This window comes from Elephantulus edwardii, unplaced genomic scaffold, assembly GCF_000299155.1.
Source record: "Elephantulus edwardii isolate Elephantulus edwardi_28Jun2011 unplaced genomic scaffold, EleEdw1.0 scaffold00048, whole genome shotgun sequence".
Lineage (NCBI taxonomy): Eukaryota > Metazoa > Chordata > Mammalia > Macroscelidea > Macroscelididae > Elephantulus > Elephantulus edwardii.
In genome coordinates, this window is record NW_006399798.1 from 3,977,765 (window position 1) to 3,994,861 (window position 17,097).

Consider the following 17,097-nt stretch of genomic DNA (forward strand, 5'->3'; position numbering starts at 1 on the left):
GGGGCCCCTGGCGGGCATGTGTTGGGGGGAGAGAGCTGGCCAGGCCTCTCACAGCCTGCATTTGGAGGCTTCTTGGTCACTTACTGGACAGTCTCGGCTTGGGAGGATCCTGATCTGACTCTGGGACAGAGATGGTTAGGTTCAGAGCTTCCACCAGGTGACAAGCGCACATCATAGCTGTCACCAGGGCTGGGGTCCCACAGCCCTGCGGCCTGCACATTGGAGGTGCACCCGCTTCCAGGCCTGGCTGACTCGAAATTTGGCCTGGACTCTGGGTCCAGGGGCTCTCCCAGAAGGCTGGAAGCTGGTGTTCCTTTAACCACAGGGCCCCTCTCTCATGTCCCTTTCTGGCAGGACCCCTGACCAGCTCTCGGATGAACAGGAGACCCTGTAGGAAGACCACCAGCCCGGCCATGTTGCCTTCTGTCCCTGCAGCACTGCCTGGTGCAGCTGCTCTCCTGAGACTGTGCTGGCCCCCCAAAGACTGGCAGGGATCACTGCAGCCTGGCGGTGGCCAGAGGTGAGATGGTCTGGCCTCTCCATGGCCCCCTGGAACTCTTATTTATTTTAATAAATGTTTTGTAAACTGGACACGTCTCTGGAGAGTTCTGTGACACGGGTGCTCCCAGGTGGACAACCGCAGGCCCAGGTGGTGTCTCCCTTGTCTGCCGACCCCACATCCTCCCACATGCCCAATGAGAGACCTCTGTCCCCATGTCCCCCCATGTGTCCCTGGGAACACTAGCTCTGGGAGCCCCCCTGCTGGCCCAGCCCTGCATGGCAGGGACTAGACTCTGGCTGGAGAGGGCCTACAGGCAGGGATGGCTGGCACTTAAGGCTGTGAGGTCCTCACCAGGACTGATGAGGGGTTTGGCTGACCAAGGATGAGACAGTCCCAGCTCTGAGCAGACAGTGAAGTCAGCACCAGGGTGTGTAGGGTAACGCAGCAGCCAGAGGGGAACAGGCCACCCTTGGGCAGGCTGACCCCCAGGGGACATGGCATACGGGCCCTCAGCACTCACCTAGAATGGACCTGGCCTCTCAGGGTTTAATGAATGTGGTGCCCCTTGTCCTGTCCTCTCTGTGGGCAGTGGGGCAAGCAGGCCAGGCAGTGCTGGTGATGAGTGGACACTCACCACCCACTGTTTAAATAGTGACTTGTCGCCAAACCAGATGACACCCAGAACCACAGCGCCTCGTTGCGGAGGAATGGCTGTCCACCTCCACTGAGTCTCCACCTGGGGAACTTTGGGGAGTGTAGAGATGACAGGTGGGTTCTTCAGGCCCCCAGATGCTGGTTTAGTTGGTTGAGGGTGAAGAACGGCACTGGATTTTCACAAGTTCCCAGGTAATTCTTGCACTCACTCAGCCGAGGTTGGGCCCTGCCCGACGCTGTCAGCACTGGATGTACGTGTTGCCCCCATGAGGACCTGACACACAAGCTGTCACCAGGTCAGTGCTGCCCCAGAGGTTGCCTATGGCTCCCACCTGGAGAGGCTGGTTCAAGCCCTGTACCTCTCTGGTGTCAACAGCGTTTCCAGCCACGCCCAGCAGGTGTGCACCGCTGAGCCATCCCAAAGGCTCTCCCTCTTCCCTCGTCAGTGACCTGGCCGCCTGGCCCTCCCTGGCTTGGATGCCTCCCTCACCCCGACCTCCTCTAACTCCTCCCAGTGCTGCCAGGACTGTTGTGCAGCTGTGAAAGGTCCTTTCCTTGATCTGGATCTCCAGCGAGTGAGTCTTTAAAGCTCCAGGAAGTGGACTTGGGGTGGAACGTGGTCCCTGGCAAGGTTCCCTGCTCCCCAGTCGGCCTCAGTGGACACGAGCACATTTGTGGGGTGTCCGTGTGTGTGGGGATGATGGTCCAGATCCTGGAACTCACTCTCTTGCGGGGCTTTTCCTGAAATATCCCACTCCCCTAAGCCCCCACCCCCAGGCTGCCCGCAGAGGTGTTTGCAGTGTCTGCAGGCTCAACTCTCAGAATGCAGGCCTTGCGACTCTGCCAGGGGATTCAGGCAGAAAAGGCAGGTGTCTACGAGCCGGCCAAGGGCGGTGTGGTCTGTCCTTTGTCCAGCAGAGTGGACACTGGCTGTCGTTCTGAAGCACACTGATGCTCCATCTTGAGTTCCAGGTCACGCGTGGGTGACAGCATTGTGGAGAAGTGAGCTAAGGCCAGCGTGCCGTCACGGTGGACACACGTGTCACCTTCTCTCTCCACACATTCCTCATGTTCACACTGGGCCATGGTGACAGAAACTGGGGTCCTCAGCTGTGAGCCTGGCCGCGTTGAACTGCCATTGAGACGGTCCATCCTGGTCATCAGCAGGTGTGGCTGGGGCCTGGAGGTGGGCGCATGCCTCAGGGACCACGGGTCCATCTCAGGTGAGCCACAAACCGTAAAACAAAAAGGTTGAAATCTGAGTTTATAGACAGTAGCTAGGACTGATAATAAACTTATTTGTACTGATTGACATATTTGACGACAGAAAAGGATTTTGACTTCTCCAGCACCAGGCAGCTGAAAGCTGCTCATTTTCAGTGTTGGTAGTTGTTGCAGAAAAACTCATGCCAGCAAGTCTGAACACGTGTCAAGTCTTAGGAAAATCATACAGTTTGTCAGAGGACAGGACGACTCAGCATTTGCACACAAACTGAAAATTGCCTTGTGGGGGGGAATCCCAAAAAACACCCCTCAACCAAACAAAAAACCACATTTATCTGAACAGCCAAGGAAAAAATTGCAGTTTATTAAAGAGTTGACAAAGCGTTGTACTTTTCAAAAGCAACTTTCGGTGCCTGTTCTTCAACAGTCACATTCTAGGAGGACATGAAAAGCCACAGATTTGTGTTTTTAATCTCAGAGTGACAAAGATGAAAGGCCAAAAAAAAATACTGAAAACAATCCAACAGAGGAACACGAAGGAACGAACGAACGGACAGGGTCTCGACGCGCCCGCCCACCACAGAGCGCACGGGCTGTTTCTACAACCGAGGCCAGTGCAGAGGGACGGGCAGGCGGGCGTGCACACACACGCACACACTCACGCACGCACGCACGCACACACGCGGGTCCCATGCCTGTCCCCAGGGCCGCCTGCATCAGATACGCAGGGCGTGGGGACGGCAACGGGGCGCAGTTATCCCAGGAAGCTTTATCGAGCTGAATACACTAGGTCGAGGACAGTATCCTGACCTCAGTTTGTGCATAGTTCAGAATCCTCTAGGAAACCAGCTTCCATGGCCCACGGTCCTGCAGGGCCCCCTTTTTTACTTAGTAATTTTTTGTTTTATTTTGATAAACCATTAAAAAGCTAATTAAAAATGTAATGCACAAGGTTCCTGATCAAGCAGGCAGGGAGCACGGTGTCCATATATATATATGTATATAAACTTTTTTAAAAACATACTTGAGGGTATGTTATTCCATTGTCTGTCTTCTTTCAAAACAATCAAAACATCGATCATTTTTAAAACATAAAGCAATTTTTAATATATAAAGCACTCTTCAAACATCTATTTCTTTTCAGTCCATTATTTGGTAAATATGTAACTGCTACACATTAGAGATTAGGTATTTTTTGTCTTTTTTTTTCCTTTTTCTGTTTCCTTTTTTTTTATTTTTAAATTTTTTAAATAACATCTTCAGTGCTAGGAGTTGGGTTTAAAAATACGTGAAACGGTGCGGAGCTGCCCCTCGGGACCCCTGCTTCCCTGAGAGCATGTCCAGCGTGTGCAAGACAAGTGACCACGGTGGCCCGTCACCGTGGTGACGGCGGGACACGGGAGCAGAGTCCACGGCGACGCGGAGGGGCCACGGGCACACTGGCTCCCCAGCTCTGAAGGAGCATCTCGCTCGAAAATAGGCTTCTTCACAACGCAAGTCTTTTTTTTTTTAAATTCCTTTTTAATTTTTTCTTTTTAAAATTTTTTTATTTTATTAAAGTCTGAAGGAGGGAAAAAAAGGTCTGTAAACAGGTGGGGGCCAGGGCTCGGCCCCCCCAAAAGCAGTCACAACCTCGTCCAAGTGCTCGTTCCGTTCCCAGGGCGGGAACCCCCCCACTTGGCAAGGCTCTCTGGCCACAGTTCACCAACAGTTCTGCAGTTTGCTAACTTTATATTCCAAGTGGAAAAATGGTGCAATACTCTGGTAATAGTTTTTCTTGCATTAGTCCACAATAACAAGCTGCGAAAGGTAGGTATACATATTCTCTCTCCGGAGACACACGATCATGTTCAAATGCAGTAACAGAGTCCTTGAGTAAACGTTTACACGTGACCTGCGGCCGGCCGTCCTGCGACTTCTCGCTGCGGGCAGCGCCAGGAGGGCGGGGCGCTCAGTGCAAAGGTAAAAGCTCCTCCAACCATGGACGCTGACCGAGGCGTCAAAGCACACACACACTGACAGCTGGGCGGCCCCAGGCGCTGCACACGCACTGGCACACACGGACGAGGAAAGTGCATGCAGCATCACGCACGCGCTCACACACTCACGCACACGCTCACACGGAGGCTGTGAACTCAGAAATGTCCTCAGAGCCTGCTCCTGTGTCCTGACGTCCACCAAGGGATACAATGCGACTCGGAAAGTGTTCACATTTCCTATTGGCCTGCTGGATTCAAGTATTTGCATGTTTGATATGTCTCTCTCTCTCTTTTTTTTTTTTCTTTTCTTCTTTTTTTTTAAATTTTAAAAAATATCTTTTTTTGGGGGGATTAAAAAAAAATGACATGAAAAAGTAATGAAACGGGGTAATGTGCATAGGCGGATCCGTGGGTAGAACAGACCGAGACCGACCACGCTGCCCAGCAGTCTGTCCGACCGTCCCATCTGTCTGTCCAGGGTCGGGACGTCCTGCCAGGATCCACCTCTCCGCCCGATTACTGGGCGCCTCTGGTCATGTGCATAATCGTCACAGGCTTGTTAAGTCGGCTTTCCCGCCCCCGCCCCCACCCCGGCTACGGGGACCCTCTCCAGCCCGCAATCTGAAAAGTGCCCTTCATGATCCAGCTATTCTAAGCAGCTTTATACTCAAAACTCAAAGGACAACACAAGGTACACACGGAGGACGACACGGGGGAAAGCTATCAAAGAATCCTGTCATTAGCGTGTGACACTGGCACAGCCGGCACTGTCTTGGACAGTTCGCAGGGGCTGCGTGAAGGTCCATGGGGACGGGGCGGAGGTACTGGAGGGCCCGCGGGCTGGGCGGGAGGCAGGCCGGAGTCGGAGTCGGAGTGCTGACCAGCCAGGCTCCTGGGTCTAGATGGACTCCCCGCTGAGCAGGTCACCAGGAAGCAGGGTGTTGAGGGGAGTAGGGCTGCCGATCACCCCGCCGTCATCAACACTGGGGGGCCCCCACAGGCTGCTGGAGTACTGGGGAACCCCACCCCACAGCAGGTCGCTGCTCCCCTTGCCGCCCAGGCACGGGGCGCTCCAGTGTCCAGCGTCGCGCACCAGGCCGTGGGCGTTGCCCGAGGTGCCCAGCCGTGTCTGGCTGGTCCCTGCCGTGGACTGCCAGCTGGAGGTGGGGGGCAGTGGCTGGCCCTGAGCCAGGAAGCGGTTCACTTCCTCCTCCCCGGCGAACTCGGCCAGGATGGTGGTGTTGCCCAGCACACACCTAGGGCAGAGAAGAGGCAGAGTGAGCGTGGCCGTGGACAGTGTTGCCAGCCAGGGCCCCTCAGAGCCTAGGGGGACAGCACCCTGCACATTCTCACTTCAGCCACCTTGGGGCCCTCTGGACCTGCATCGAGAGGACACTGTCTACAGGCGTGCATGGGAGTCTGTGGACACCAGGGTCTCCATCCTGGACCCTGGCTGCCATGAAGATTCAACCAGGGGACACTGAGTCCAGGCTGGCTCACAGCCACTTGTGGACGTCAGAGTCACACTGGCTCCCCAGCTGCCAGCAGCTGCTCTTTGGGACGTGGGTTGCCGGGCAGGCTTTTCTTCTGAGGTGCCTCGGTATGGACTTGGGACCTTTTAGGAGTGGCTGGGGATGCTAATTTGACCCAGGACTCGACTCTAAGCCTAAATGACCAACTCTCCATTCTCAGGGCCAATGTCCTCGCTCCCTCCAAGGACCCCAGGGGCCTCACACAGCAGCAATCATGCACTTGGACTTCGTGGGCCTGGCTGAGGGGCTTCCTCTCAGTGAAAGGCAACAGTGAGACCCAACAGGGGGGGCGAGCCCTCCAGATGCAGCCCAGGGCTCCCAGGAGGATGGGGCCAACCCCTCAAGTCCTAGCCTGACACACTGCACAGCAGTCCTGCGCCCAGGGCACAAACACTCAGAGCCAGCCTCACATGCCCACGCCCAGCAGCCCCGGCCCCCACTCAGCCCGGCCGGCCGGCAGAGGACGCACATGTGCAGGGACTTTTGCGCCTTGGCAGCCTCCTCCTTGGAGCTGTAGCGGACCACGGCGTTCCCCTGCGTCAGGTTCAGGTGGAATGTTATGAGAGGGCCGTGCTGCAGGCACAGCGTCCGCAGCGTGGAGCCGTCAATCTGCGGGGAGGGACAAGGTGTCACCTGCTGTCCCGGACCACACCAATCCAGGAAGCAACGTCCTGAAAGAGCCTGACTCCCAAGCCAGGGTCGGCTTCACTCTGGAGCCCCATCTATGACGTGCAAGTCAGGGTTTATCCAAACTCTTCCTGAGCACATGATTTAGAGGCATTTACCAAGTTCATGTACTTTGTAACCCTGACCACCATCTATTACAGAACTTTCTGTCAACACACCAACACACACCTCACACCCTGTCCAAAGAAATGCCCTCGGCTGCCTCTGGAATTCCTGCTGCATGCTTTTTATTTGAGGAGTTAAGCCAAGCAGAGGTAGGAAGCCCCTGAATGCTGGGGTCGCACGCCCCTCCTGTTGGAGGACGTCACACACCGCCCGTGGGGGTGGGCACTGCGGCTGCGCGGGCCACGTGTGCTGGCAGTGTGCTGGGTGTGCTCACCTGGGGCGTGAGGTTTCGGAGGACGAGCCAGCTGCTGGTCCTTCCTGAGGTGTCGGTACTCCAAGCGGAACCTGCCAGTGGGCCCAGCAAGGAAGCTTAGCATCTCTGTCCCCAGGCAGAGATGCCCCAGATGTTCCCCTTAGACCCCCAGGACCTGGTTCCCAGCGCTCCCCTGTGTATTGTATCCCTGTCCCGAGAGCCCTCCGCTCCGGTGTTCCTGTCCCTCAAGTTCTCTTGCCCTGTGTCTCTGTCCCCTTAGTCCCCCCATGACCCTGGCCCAGCCCCACACCCCAGCAGTCTGTACCTGAGGAGTAGGAGCTGGTCCAGCCGAGGGGGCTGGCTCCCCAGGTGGAGGAAGGCTTGGGAGTGGCTAAGCCTGGAGGGGGCCGTGTGGGTGCAGTGGTGCTTCTGGGCACCTTCCACAGTTCATGGGACAGAGAGGCCTGGGTGTGGGAGGCAGGGCCGGAGGACCATGTGGACTTGATGTCTGACAGCTTACCTGCAAGGGAGAGAGGGCACACACTTCTGAGACAAAGCACAGGCCCGGAGGGCAGGGCAGTGCCTCAGATGTCAGCCTGACGGCACCAGCTGGGGCCCTAAGGGGCTTGCACACCACGGTGACAGTCACAGCCCAGCTTCTGCCCCTATTTCTGGAGCTTTCTCAGTTTGTCAGACACTGTTCCCATCCACGGCTACCCCGTGGGACAGGTCAGAACACCCCTTGCTGGGGCAGGTGGCCAGGTCTTGCTTCCAAGGGCTGATGGGCACGTTCATACCGTCAGCCTTCCTGTTAGGTTACTGCTGAATGTCACCCACTAAACAGAGACTCACAGTTCAACATTTAACCAGCTCCAGCGACCCTCGGTGAGGCACCCTCACCAGGCTGAAGCAGTGCCAGCTGTGCTGCCGTGTGCCCGCTCTTAGCTGCTGAGTGGCTGAGGACTGGGTGGTTCAGGGCCCAGGTCCCCGTGGGCCGTCACCAGTGGCAGTGCCCAGGTACAGCCTGGGCTCTGTGAGTCTGCAGTGACCAGGGGGACGTGGACAGGACCTCATGCCTCCAGGGGGCAGCTTCCAGCCTGGGCCAGAGAGGAGGCGGCTGCTGGGATTGACTGGGATGGTGGACAGAGACCAATGAGGAGTCGCCCATGATCCCACCAGCGGACTCTCACGGGCCTGTCTTCTGTTGAATGATGAGGGTTAAAGCTCTAGACAACTGTCCTCTTACACGTTAGGAGGGACAGACACTGAGAGCAGTACAAATGAGCTCAGAGACACATACATAAAAGCAGCTAACCAGCATGAAACCAGCTCCCCAGACGCTTTGGTATCAAAAGAATTCCCTGCACCCTCACGCTGAGCAAATACGGTGGGAACGCAGAACAGCCCTCGAGAAAAGTGGTGAGACTTCAACATTCCTGTGTCAAGTTCTAGGTTCTTCAACAACTGCCACACACTTGTGTTTTCACGTCTCTCATGACAAGTCTCCTCTCAGCCAGAGCATCTGTGAGGTCCTGGGGGACAGGTCAGACAATGGCGCTAGGCTGCTGGGTGTCCCTGCATGTGGCCCAGGGTGGGGGGAGAAGGAGGCGAGAGGAGGGCACGGGTGCTATAGCTGTGTCCCGTCCTGCACTGGACATTTTTAGAGCAGGGAGGCTTTCACAATGACCACCATTCTCCTTCTGGGTGTGAGGTGACATGCACCACAATGTGGGCACCAGGGCCAAGTCCCTGACGTCCTCTCTACACACGATCTCCCGCTCGCTCGTTGAGGGTCCACAGTGGGCTGTGGGAGGGAGCCGGAAGGCGGCGGCATACCTGCAGTGCTAGATGCGGACGCAATGGTGCTGAAAGGACCGCTGTAGCCGGGGGCACGGAGCGGCCAGGCACTGGAGGAAGGCAGCGTGGCGTTCTGAGATGATGGTGGGGAGGACCCTGCGGAACCAGACAGGCACTGAGCAAGCATCAGGGAGGGACCTCCCGGGGGACGTGGCGGGACCCCTGGTGTCCTGATGTGGGGGACAGGGCAGGACCCCCAGCACAATACTCAGAGCTGAGAGCCCCCTCTTGAGCTGCTGTGCTGGGAGGGCGGCAGGAGGGAGGGCAGGACGCGGTCAGGAAGGCAGCGAGGACCCTAGAGCCAGCCAGGCCCCTGCCCGTGTGCAGGAGCCTCTGTACCAGCTGTGCTCGGGCTTCAAGTCACACACCCGATGGTCATCGTCACCTTTCCAGCAGTCCATCAGTTCCCCTTCCAAATAAGATAAAAAGAAAAATTCCGTGCAACCCTCCTAACTTGTCATGTCACACATTGCCACAAAATGAAGAGCCAAGTTGATCGCCAAGCCTCTTCCCGTGAAGGTACAGCCACCCCACCAGCCTTGAAGCAGTCATGTCCCAGGTCACCTGCTCTCACGTACTTGGACTTCCTGTGCAGCACACAAGTCAGTAACAGGCTGGGCCACTCTCAGCAGAGGGAGGGGGCCTGTGCCTGGAGGGGCAGGGCAGGATGTCCCTGTCTGGCCTGCCTTAAAATCTCTGAGGCCAGCCAGCAGCCTGGGGGCAGAGCATCTGGTGAGCGCCCCTCCGCTTGGACACAGCTGGCGGGCAGTGGGCAGGGGCAGGGCCGGCTCGACGTCCTCATCCACACAAGGTTCCAGGCCCTGGTACCCTTCAGACGGCCCAAGCTCAGGGCACCGCTAGTGGTGCAGCGCTCACTGCAGGATGAAGGCTCCAGAGCTGAGAATTCAGTCACTGGGGTCTGCAGGCCTTTGATGTGATAAGCAACGCGTCAGGTCAGCCATGGCCTGTGCTTTTGTGCAGAACCGCACACCCGAGAGCCAAGATCAGAGGCAACTTAATCCCGCAGGTGCTACTTCTCTCATTTCCAACAGGGGAAGGGGATTTTCAGAGTGTCTGGCTTTCCCATTCTAACGGTCCACGATCCAGTGAACACCTCCGCTGGATTGCTCGGTGTTGTGAGTCTGCCTGGAAACGTGTGTGTGGGGTCTCTGTCTGACCACCTATCCCTTTGGCCAGGCCAGCGCTGGCTACAGTGATTTTAACACCAACGAAGACCTTGCCCTGATGTCAAGAACAAGAAATAAAAAACACGAGCACGAGCACCCCCACAACTGATATTCCCAATAACTAGACAAAACGGAAAAGTCCACTATAAAAACAGGCACCGGTCAAGCTGGTGTGAGGAAATCTCTAGGGACCTTTGGAAACACGCGAGTCAGTTCTCAAAACAAGCTTCCTTCAGTCTCTCAGGATCAGGGGTTCGGCTCCTCTAGAGAACCAAGCCCAAGACGCCCCGATGCTGACCACTAGCACCCAGCAGCAGTACAACGCCTGGCTGGAGACCTGACCAGCACTCTGAGCTCCAGTCACCTCAACAAAAGGCTCTGAGGAATGTGATGATGGGCGCACAGCCTGGAGCTACTGGGGACATGGTGCCACGTCCCTCATTTCAGAGGAGGGGTTGTCATCTTCCGTTTGTTAGCGTGAAGGTCAGCACACTTCTTGGGATGAAATCCCCCACCATACACACTGTGGGGCTGGGAAATCTGGTGTACACTCCCGGGCCGCCCCCACCATGCCTCCAACACAGTGGCGGCAGATGGCAGAAGCTGTGGGCCATGCCTCAGTGCTACGCAGAGGCTGCGGGCTGACACCGAGAGCCAGCGCTCGCCACACCACATAACCCTGATCCTCTGCGTGCGTCAGGACCACGCACACTCACTGTCCACGGTCCTCACAACAGCGCCTCCTGCGCCCACTTTGCTCACCATCACACACCATGCTATCCACAGTCCTCAGAGCATGGCGACCCCCTGTCCCTGCTCTGGTCAGCACCCGCATGCTGCACTGTCCACACTCCTCTAAAGCCAATGATTCTGTGCCCGCACTGGTCCGCAGCAGTCACATCACACTGTCCAGGGTCCTCGGCCCAGGGTCTGACGCACCAGCTTCCACAGACAGCAGTCTTCTCTCCCCGTCTGGGCCTCAGCCTGGCCCTGGCCTGGACACAGGCGGCCTCCGTTTCCCTCAGTTCGCTGCCACCTGCTCCCTTGCCCTTGGCAGTAGGGATGGCCAGGCGGCCGGAGGGCTGCACTGAGGCGTAAGGCTGGTGTGGCCCCGAGGGGCCGACTCTACTTTGTTGGCCTTACACACCTGTTGCCTCTCCTTACCTGACGGGCCTCTGAGACACGCCTCTCCCCCCTGGGTCCCACTGGCTGGGAAACTAGTCCTGCTCTGGGGACCAGATTGTGAGGCCTTACTGGATGGAAGCATCACGTCAGAGGGTGCACATCCCTGCTGAACAGGGCTCTCAGGGGACTGCCACGGCTGAGGCTGGCCCCACATACGTGCCAGAAAGGAGGCCCTGGATGGTGGAGCTCCCCGACTTTGCAGACAAAGACGAGCCCGGGGCAGGTGTGAGGAGTTAGCGCGTTTAAGTCACACCTGAAGTGGGACCGAAGAGGTTAACACTGATTTCGGGGCACCTGAACACTGAGATGATGTGCTGGTGAGCCAGTGGCACCCTCACCCAGGACCAGACTGTCCTCCTGCTGCCGCCCAGGTGGCCCCCTCTCACCCCGACTCTCACCCCCAGCCAAAGCCCCGGCGTGGTGGCTGGCCCGGCTCCTCACCTCCACTCTTGAGGAGGTAGCGGTTCACGTCCTGGATGGTGGTGTTGATGGTGGGCCCCGTGGGGACACTGCCGGGAGTGACATCCGGGTCGTTCTCGGGGTCAATGTTCTGAAGTCCTTTCCATGGTACTCCAGGGTGGAATTCTGTCCACGAGACCAGACACAGGACCACGTCACATTCCGATGTGATGCTCAAACCCGGCTCTTTTCGTGTGTGGAGAGGCCCCTCTCCCACTAAATTCATCAACCTTTCAGAACCTTTGGAACCGGCTAGAAGCAGGCACTGAAGCCGCCCATGAAGGCAGTTTCCAGAGGGCAGCATCAAGCCCAGAGGCAGTTCCACAAGGAGGCAGTTCCACCCTCCTCGCTCCCCCACCCCAGTGAAACAGGGGCAAAACTGCTTCTAGTGAAGACGTCTGCCGTGGCCCCACGCCAGTCCTGGGTCCATGCCCGTCTCCCACTCACATCTGCGGCACAGAGGTGGGGGCTGACCTTACCTGGGGGCCAGTTAATGCTGGAGCCATTGGAGATCTTGTCACTGTCAGATTTGGCACGTGACCAGCTGTGGGGAACAGCTACAGGCGGACTGGCTGGGGACTCACTGTTCTGGATTAAATCGTACCGGCTGTAGGAGTCGTCAATGGAGGACTTGGCTGGAGGTCCGATGCTGAGACCCCCAGGGATAGCACCTAGAGGGCGGGGAGAAAGGCCTCGTCCACGCGGCTCCTGAGATGGAGGGGCGAGCCCAGCATCTCAGGGTGCATGCCCACTTACAGCAGGGCTGTGTCTCGCACACACGTCAGTCTCATCAGGTAGTCTACATGTTTCTCCTCTCGTCTTTCTCCTTTTCACCCTGTTAACCCTCCAAGGTCGGTGCTGTGTGCGAACCTCACCTCCATTTCCCACACCACCCTGTTCTAGGGCAAGGCTCGTGCCCCCACCCTCTTCTAGTGGAACCCTCTTCTCGTGTTGCCCCGCTCCGCTTGCTCTAGATCCACCCGTGCCGTGTGGTCTTTCACAGACGCTCGCCTGTGGTTGTGGCGCCGATACTGCCCTGAGTGGATGCACCCGCTCGTTTGCTGCTGGACCCTTGGCTGGTTTCCAGCTCCTTGTCGTTGCAGACACAGGGACAAGCATGAGCACTGAGAACTGTCCTCCTCTGACTAGGACACACCCCGGCAAGCGGGAGCACTGACTTCCTCCTCCCCATTGTTTCCTCCAGTGCTCTGTCAAGCTGCAGTGTGTCCGTCAGTATGTCGTCCTGTGAGGCTGTGTGTCAAGGGCCTTTAGAAGCCACGCCAGCAGGAGGCCCACCCACGGCGGACAGGTTTGTGCAGTTCCCAGACTCAGGCTGATGAGGAAAAGGACCTGACCACCTAATTCTGGTCAGAGTACAGCTCTCAGGACCTTCAGCTGTTCAGACGGCATGACCAAACAGGAGAAGAAATGGCAGCAACACCCCAATACCTGCAACAGGGAGAGTCCAGAGCCACGCTCAGAGAACTGGGGACCGTGTAACAAGGAAGTGGTCACATCAAGAGCGGTGTCCGGGAACTCGGGAGCGGAAATGGACCTGAGAGGCCGTTCTGAACAGGACAAACGTGTCATCTACTATGCTAGGGATGCCACATTGAAGAGGAATTCCACTTACTGTAAAAAAGTACATTTCAAGATCAATCCCAAAGCACAAAGAGGTTAGTGATAACAACGCCATGTCCACAAGGAATACCAGTCACTACGGCCAGTATTTACATTTCTGCACCAAGAACTAAAGCTGAAGATGGCCTGGGGACTCGTGCCAGGTGCTGCAGCGTGAAATAGTCAAACACATAGTGAAGACCCATCAGCAGGAACTGGGGATTGGAATGTGAAAGTCCGAAGCCAAGAAGGGCTGACGGGCTTGGTGACAGGAACAAGTCTGAAGAGAGTATGATAGGATTTCTTATGACCAGTATTCACTGGACATACAACAGTCATCGCAAACACCTGTGTCAACAACATAGATGGTGACCACAGACATGGTTCTTGCTGGACAGAACACACAGGACTATATCTGACTGTATCTGTGGAAAGGATGACGGAGAAGCTCAGTGTTAAGTCAAAATAAGGCCCGGTGCTGACTATGGACGGATGATCATCAGTTGCTCACATAGAAGTTGAAGATTATCCCGCCTAAATTGAGAGAGATCCTCTCAAGAGCTGACTTGACCAACTGAACACAAATTACCAGAGGCCTTAAGGGATGACATCAAGGACACTGTAGGAAGAAAGTAAAAGCTCATTTGAAAAAAGCAAGAAAGAAAGGAGATCACAGTGCAGCTCAGAAGAGACTCTGAAACTTGCTCTTGAATGTGGAATAATCAAATTAAATGGAACAAATGATGAGGTCAAAGAGAGGAGAGGGTATCAAAGGGCAGCTTGAGCTGCTGGAGTGAAGGGTCCAAGGTCAGGTGCCCAAATGATGGGGTGGTATGTTTTAAGACTTACATAAAAAGAGGGGGGAATGATAGGGTGGTACTAATAAGTGCAGAATTCTCTATATAGGTATCAATTAAAAAACTCTCGTGTTCTCCAGCCTGCAGGGCTGGTTGCTTGACCTTGGAGTTCTTAGTGTCCTTTCTGCCACCTGTTATCAGAAGAGGAGATGCAGCTCCCAGATTAGCTGTTATCTCTTTGAAGCTGTTTCCCCCAATCATACTAAATTGTAACTTAATCCATCTCTTTGCCTGGAAAGAGAGTATCTGGGTGTGAATGATTTTCTTTCAGATAAAAATTTGATTTTACTAACAAAAGTTTATGGTTAAGTAAGTTGGTGTCTCACCCCCCTCTAAAAGCCCATGACCACTCCCAGACCGGGAGGCAGTCTTGGAGGTGACTCCCTGTCTCCCAGATCTGTGTAATAAAGTGCACTTATGGATACTGCAATCCATTTGTCTCACTGGCGACTGACTATGGAAAGAAGCCCTTGTGTTCTGTAACACAAAGACCTGAGGTCAGAGCCCAGAAGGGAGGGCATCCTCGGCATGTGTTAAGTTGAAAGAACTGAAGAGAAACATGAAGTGGTGAGTTGTTAGAGGGAAGAATTGAGTGGAGAACACGTGAAATGATGCAGGAAGCGTCAAGAGTCACTGAACAAAAACCAACTGGTCAGTTCTCAACTGTTGCAGGAGACGGTAACACAGGGTCAAAGAATGGAACGTAAAGAAATCCAGGCTGGAAAAGCAGTCCACACTGCAGGGACTGAGGAAAAACAAGGCCAGTAACTGCTGGAACACCAGTGTAGACACTTCAACGAGCGGATGTGAAGCTGAAGTGCTCACCAGTCTACGTCAAGAAACCCAGAAGACTGCGACGTGGCCAAGTGACGGGAAAAGATGCATCATTTATGCCCATTCTGGAGAACAGTGACCCAAGAGAAGGGGGAAGTTACTGAACAGTAAGTAAAGTTAATATCAGATGCAAGTGTGCCCCAGCACTGTGCTACAGTCACATATTTCACCACATTTATTCAGTGTGAATGCTGAGCAAGAAATCAGAGAAGCTGGACACGACCTGAGAAGCAGCATCTCGATACATGTGGAGAAAAGACCCAAACAGTCGAAGACGTCATTTTTCCTGGGTCCAGAATCACTGCCGACCAAAGCAGTAAGAAACCCAAACCCCAAAGGATACGCTTTATCAGGCAAGCCTGCTCACACACTGTCCAAAGCCCCAATGCCCCAGTCCACTGAATAAACTGTGGATGTTAAGTGACGCTTATCTGAGTAAGGTAACTTTTTCAAAGTTGTGCTAACTATAGGATTTTGTTTGTTGGGCACTTTTAGAGAATAATTCCGTTAGCTTGAACTTAGCTCTTGACTGACATAAAGCTTTTAAGAACAGCTCTGTGGTGTCCCTGGCCGGTATAAATGGTTCACACACTTGGTTGTTCATCAAAAGGTTGGAGGTTCAGGCCCACCCAGGGGTGACTTGTAAGAAAGCCTGAGCAACCAACTTCCAAAACATCAGCCCTTGAAAGCTAGCACACAGTTCTGTGCACACACCACACAGTGCCACTCAGAGTGGAAGTGGGCATGAGGGCAGATGGTATGGGCAGTGTCAGTCAGTCAGACTGTACATCTCTAGAAAAGGCCTATCTGCACCAACCAGACAGATCAGAGGAAGGTTTGGGGGTTAGCTGTCAGATTGGGGGTGGTCTGTGTCTGGCTACAGCAGTGCAAACACAGCCCCACCGGGCTTGTGGCTCAGCCCACCAAAACACATCCTTCCAAACGGACCCGGCGCAGCCCACTGCTGGCTCACCTGCAGAGCGCATGCCTGCCTGCCTGGCTTTCACACAGAATCAACCATTAGGGAGAATTTTTCTTCTCTTTCGGATGCTTTGCATCAAGAGAGAATTAGGGAACTTTTAAACTCCCTGTGCTGCTCTGCTACCAGGGAGCTCGGAGCTGATCCACAGCTTCCTAGTGCTGCCACCTCCCACTGCATTTCTGCTTGTGCCTCCTCGGGAAGCATGTGAGGTCCTAGCATTTGATCGTAAATTGTGGACAGGGGAGGTAAGCAGTGCCCAGCCCCATCGAGGTTTGTGGGGGCCTGGTGGCACTGTAAGTTAAGCGCTGGCTGCTAACTGAAATGCCAGCAGTCTGAACCACCAGGCGCCCCGTGGGAGACCAGGCAGTGAGCTCCCGTGAAGACTGGACTCGGACGCCCTGAGGGCAGTTCTGCTCGGCCCACAGGGTCCTTATGAGCAGGAACTGACTCGACGGCAATGGGTTTGGTTCTGGTTCTGCGCTTCCAGCCACATCTGCCCGTGGTGACTTCACGCGGTCGGTTCACCCAGGAGCAGGGGTCTATACCGACTAGAGAGAATGAAGTATTTTCTGAAGTGCAGTTTCAGCAGGGAATTCTTACAGGGGACGTCTACACAGAGCATGCAGACCACAGAGGGCTAACAGGGCCCGTGCCCACCACGCACCATGCTTGCTCGGGTTCTGATCCAGAGGAGAAACAGCACTGGGTAAGTTATCCACGGAGTTGGGGTGAGTCCACTGAGGCAGGCGAGACTGGGACTGAGACGGGTCCTTCACCGACAAGCCACCCGTGATGTCCATGCTGTTTACATTCATGTTGGGGTTCAGTCCGGCTGGAACGAGAGATGCTGTGAGGTATGCTGCCGTGAGGTGTGACGTCATTAGTTACGACGCTGTCCACTATGCCCACCTGCACGCTAACTTACAGCCCCCAAAGCTCTCCCCGAGCCTGGCTTACACCCTCAACTGGGGTGCAATACTTTCACTGCTGGAGAAAAAGAAATATTATTAATATACTTCTAGGACTATTATTACCAAATTGAGGTAAAAAAGCTAATAATTAATATTCTGAGGATTAAACAAAACCAACAAGCCTACTTACTCACTTTTACTTGAAAAACAGAACAAATGCAAATAATCAAGGAAATCCTTTCTGCTTTTGGGACATCTTGGAACCCACA

At 55.1% G+C, this 17,097-nt stretch overlaps 1 protein-coding gene across 2 annotated transcripts in view; it reads right to left on the reverse strand.

The window, feature by feature from the left end:
* Nucleotides 1–5,257: 5,257 nt before the first annotated feature.
* The window catches only part of TNRC6C (trinucleotide repeat containing 6C), a 42,490-nt gene continuing 30,650 nt past the window's right edge, over nucleotides 5,258–17,097 (reverse strand). The window contains exons 12-19 of one of the 2 annotated variants that reach the window (XM_006886174.1): nucleotides 16,582–16,749; nucleotides 12,104–12,295; nucleotides 11,607–11,750; nucleotides 8,773–8,889; nucleotides 7,262–7,456; nucleotides 6,958–7,028; nucleotides 6,361–6,500; nucleotides 5,258–5,615 (exon numbers count right to left, since the gene is read on the reverse strand). In XM_006886174.1, coding sequence (XP_006886236.1) covers nucleotides 5,258–5,615; nucleotides 6,361–6,500; nucleotides 6,958–7,028; nucleotides 7,262–7,456; nucleotides 8,773–8,889; nucleotides 11,607–11,750; nucleotides 12,104–12,295; nucleotides 16,582–16,749 — 1,385 coding nt within the window. The remainder of the gene's footprint in view (nucleotides 5,616–6,360; nucleotides 6,501–6,957; nucleotides 7,029–7,261; nucleotides 7,457–8,772; nucleotides 8,890–11,606; nucleotides 11,751–12,103; nucleotides 12,296–16,581; nucleotides 16,750–17,097) is intronic. The other variant, XM_006886175.1, reaches the window with a different exon arrangement.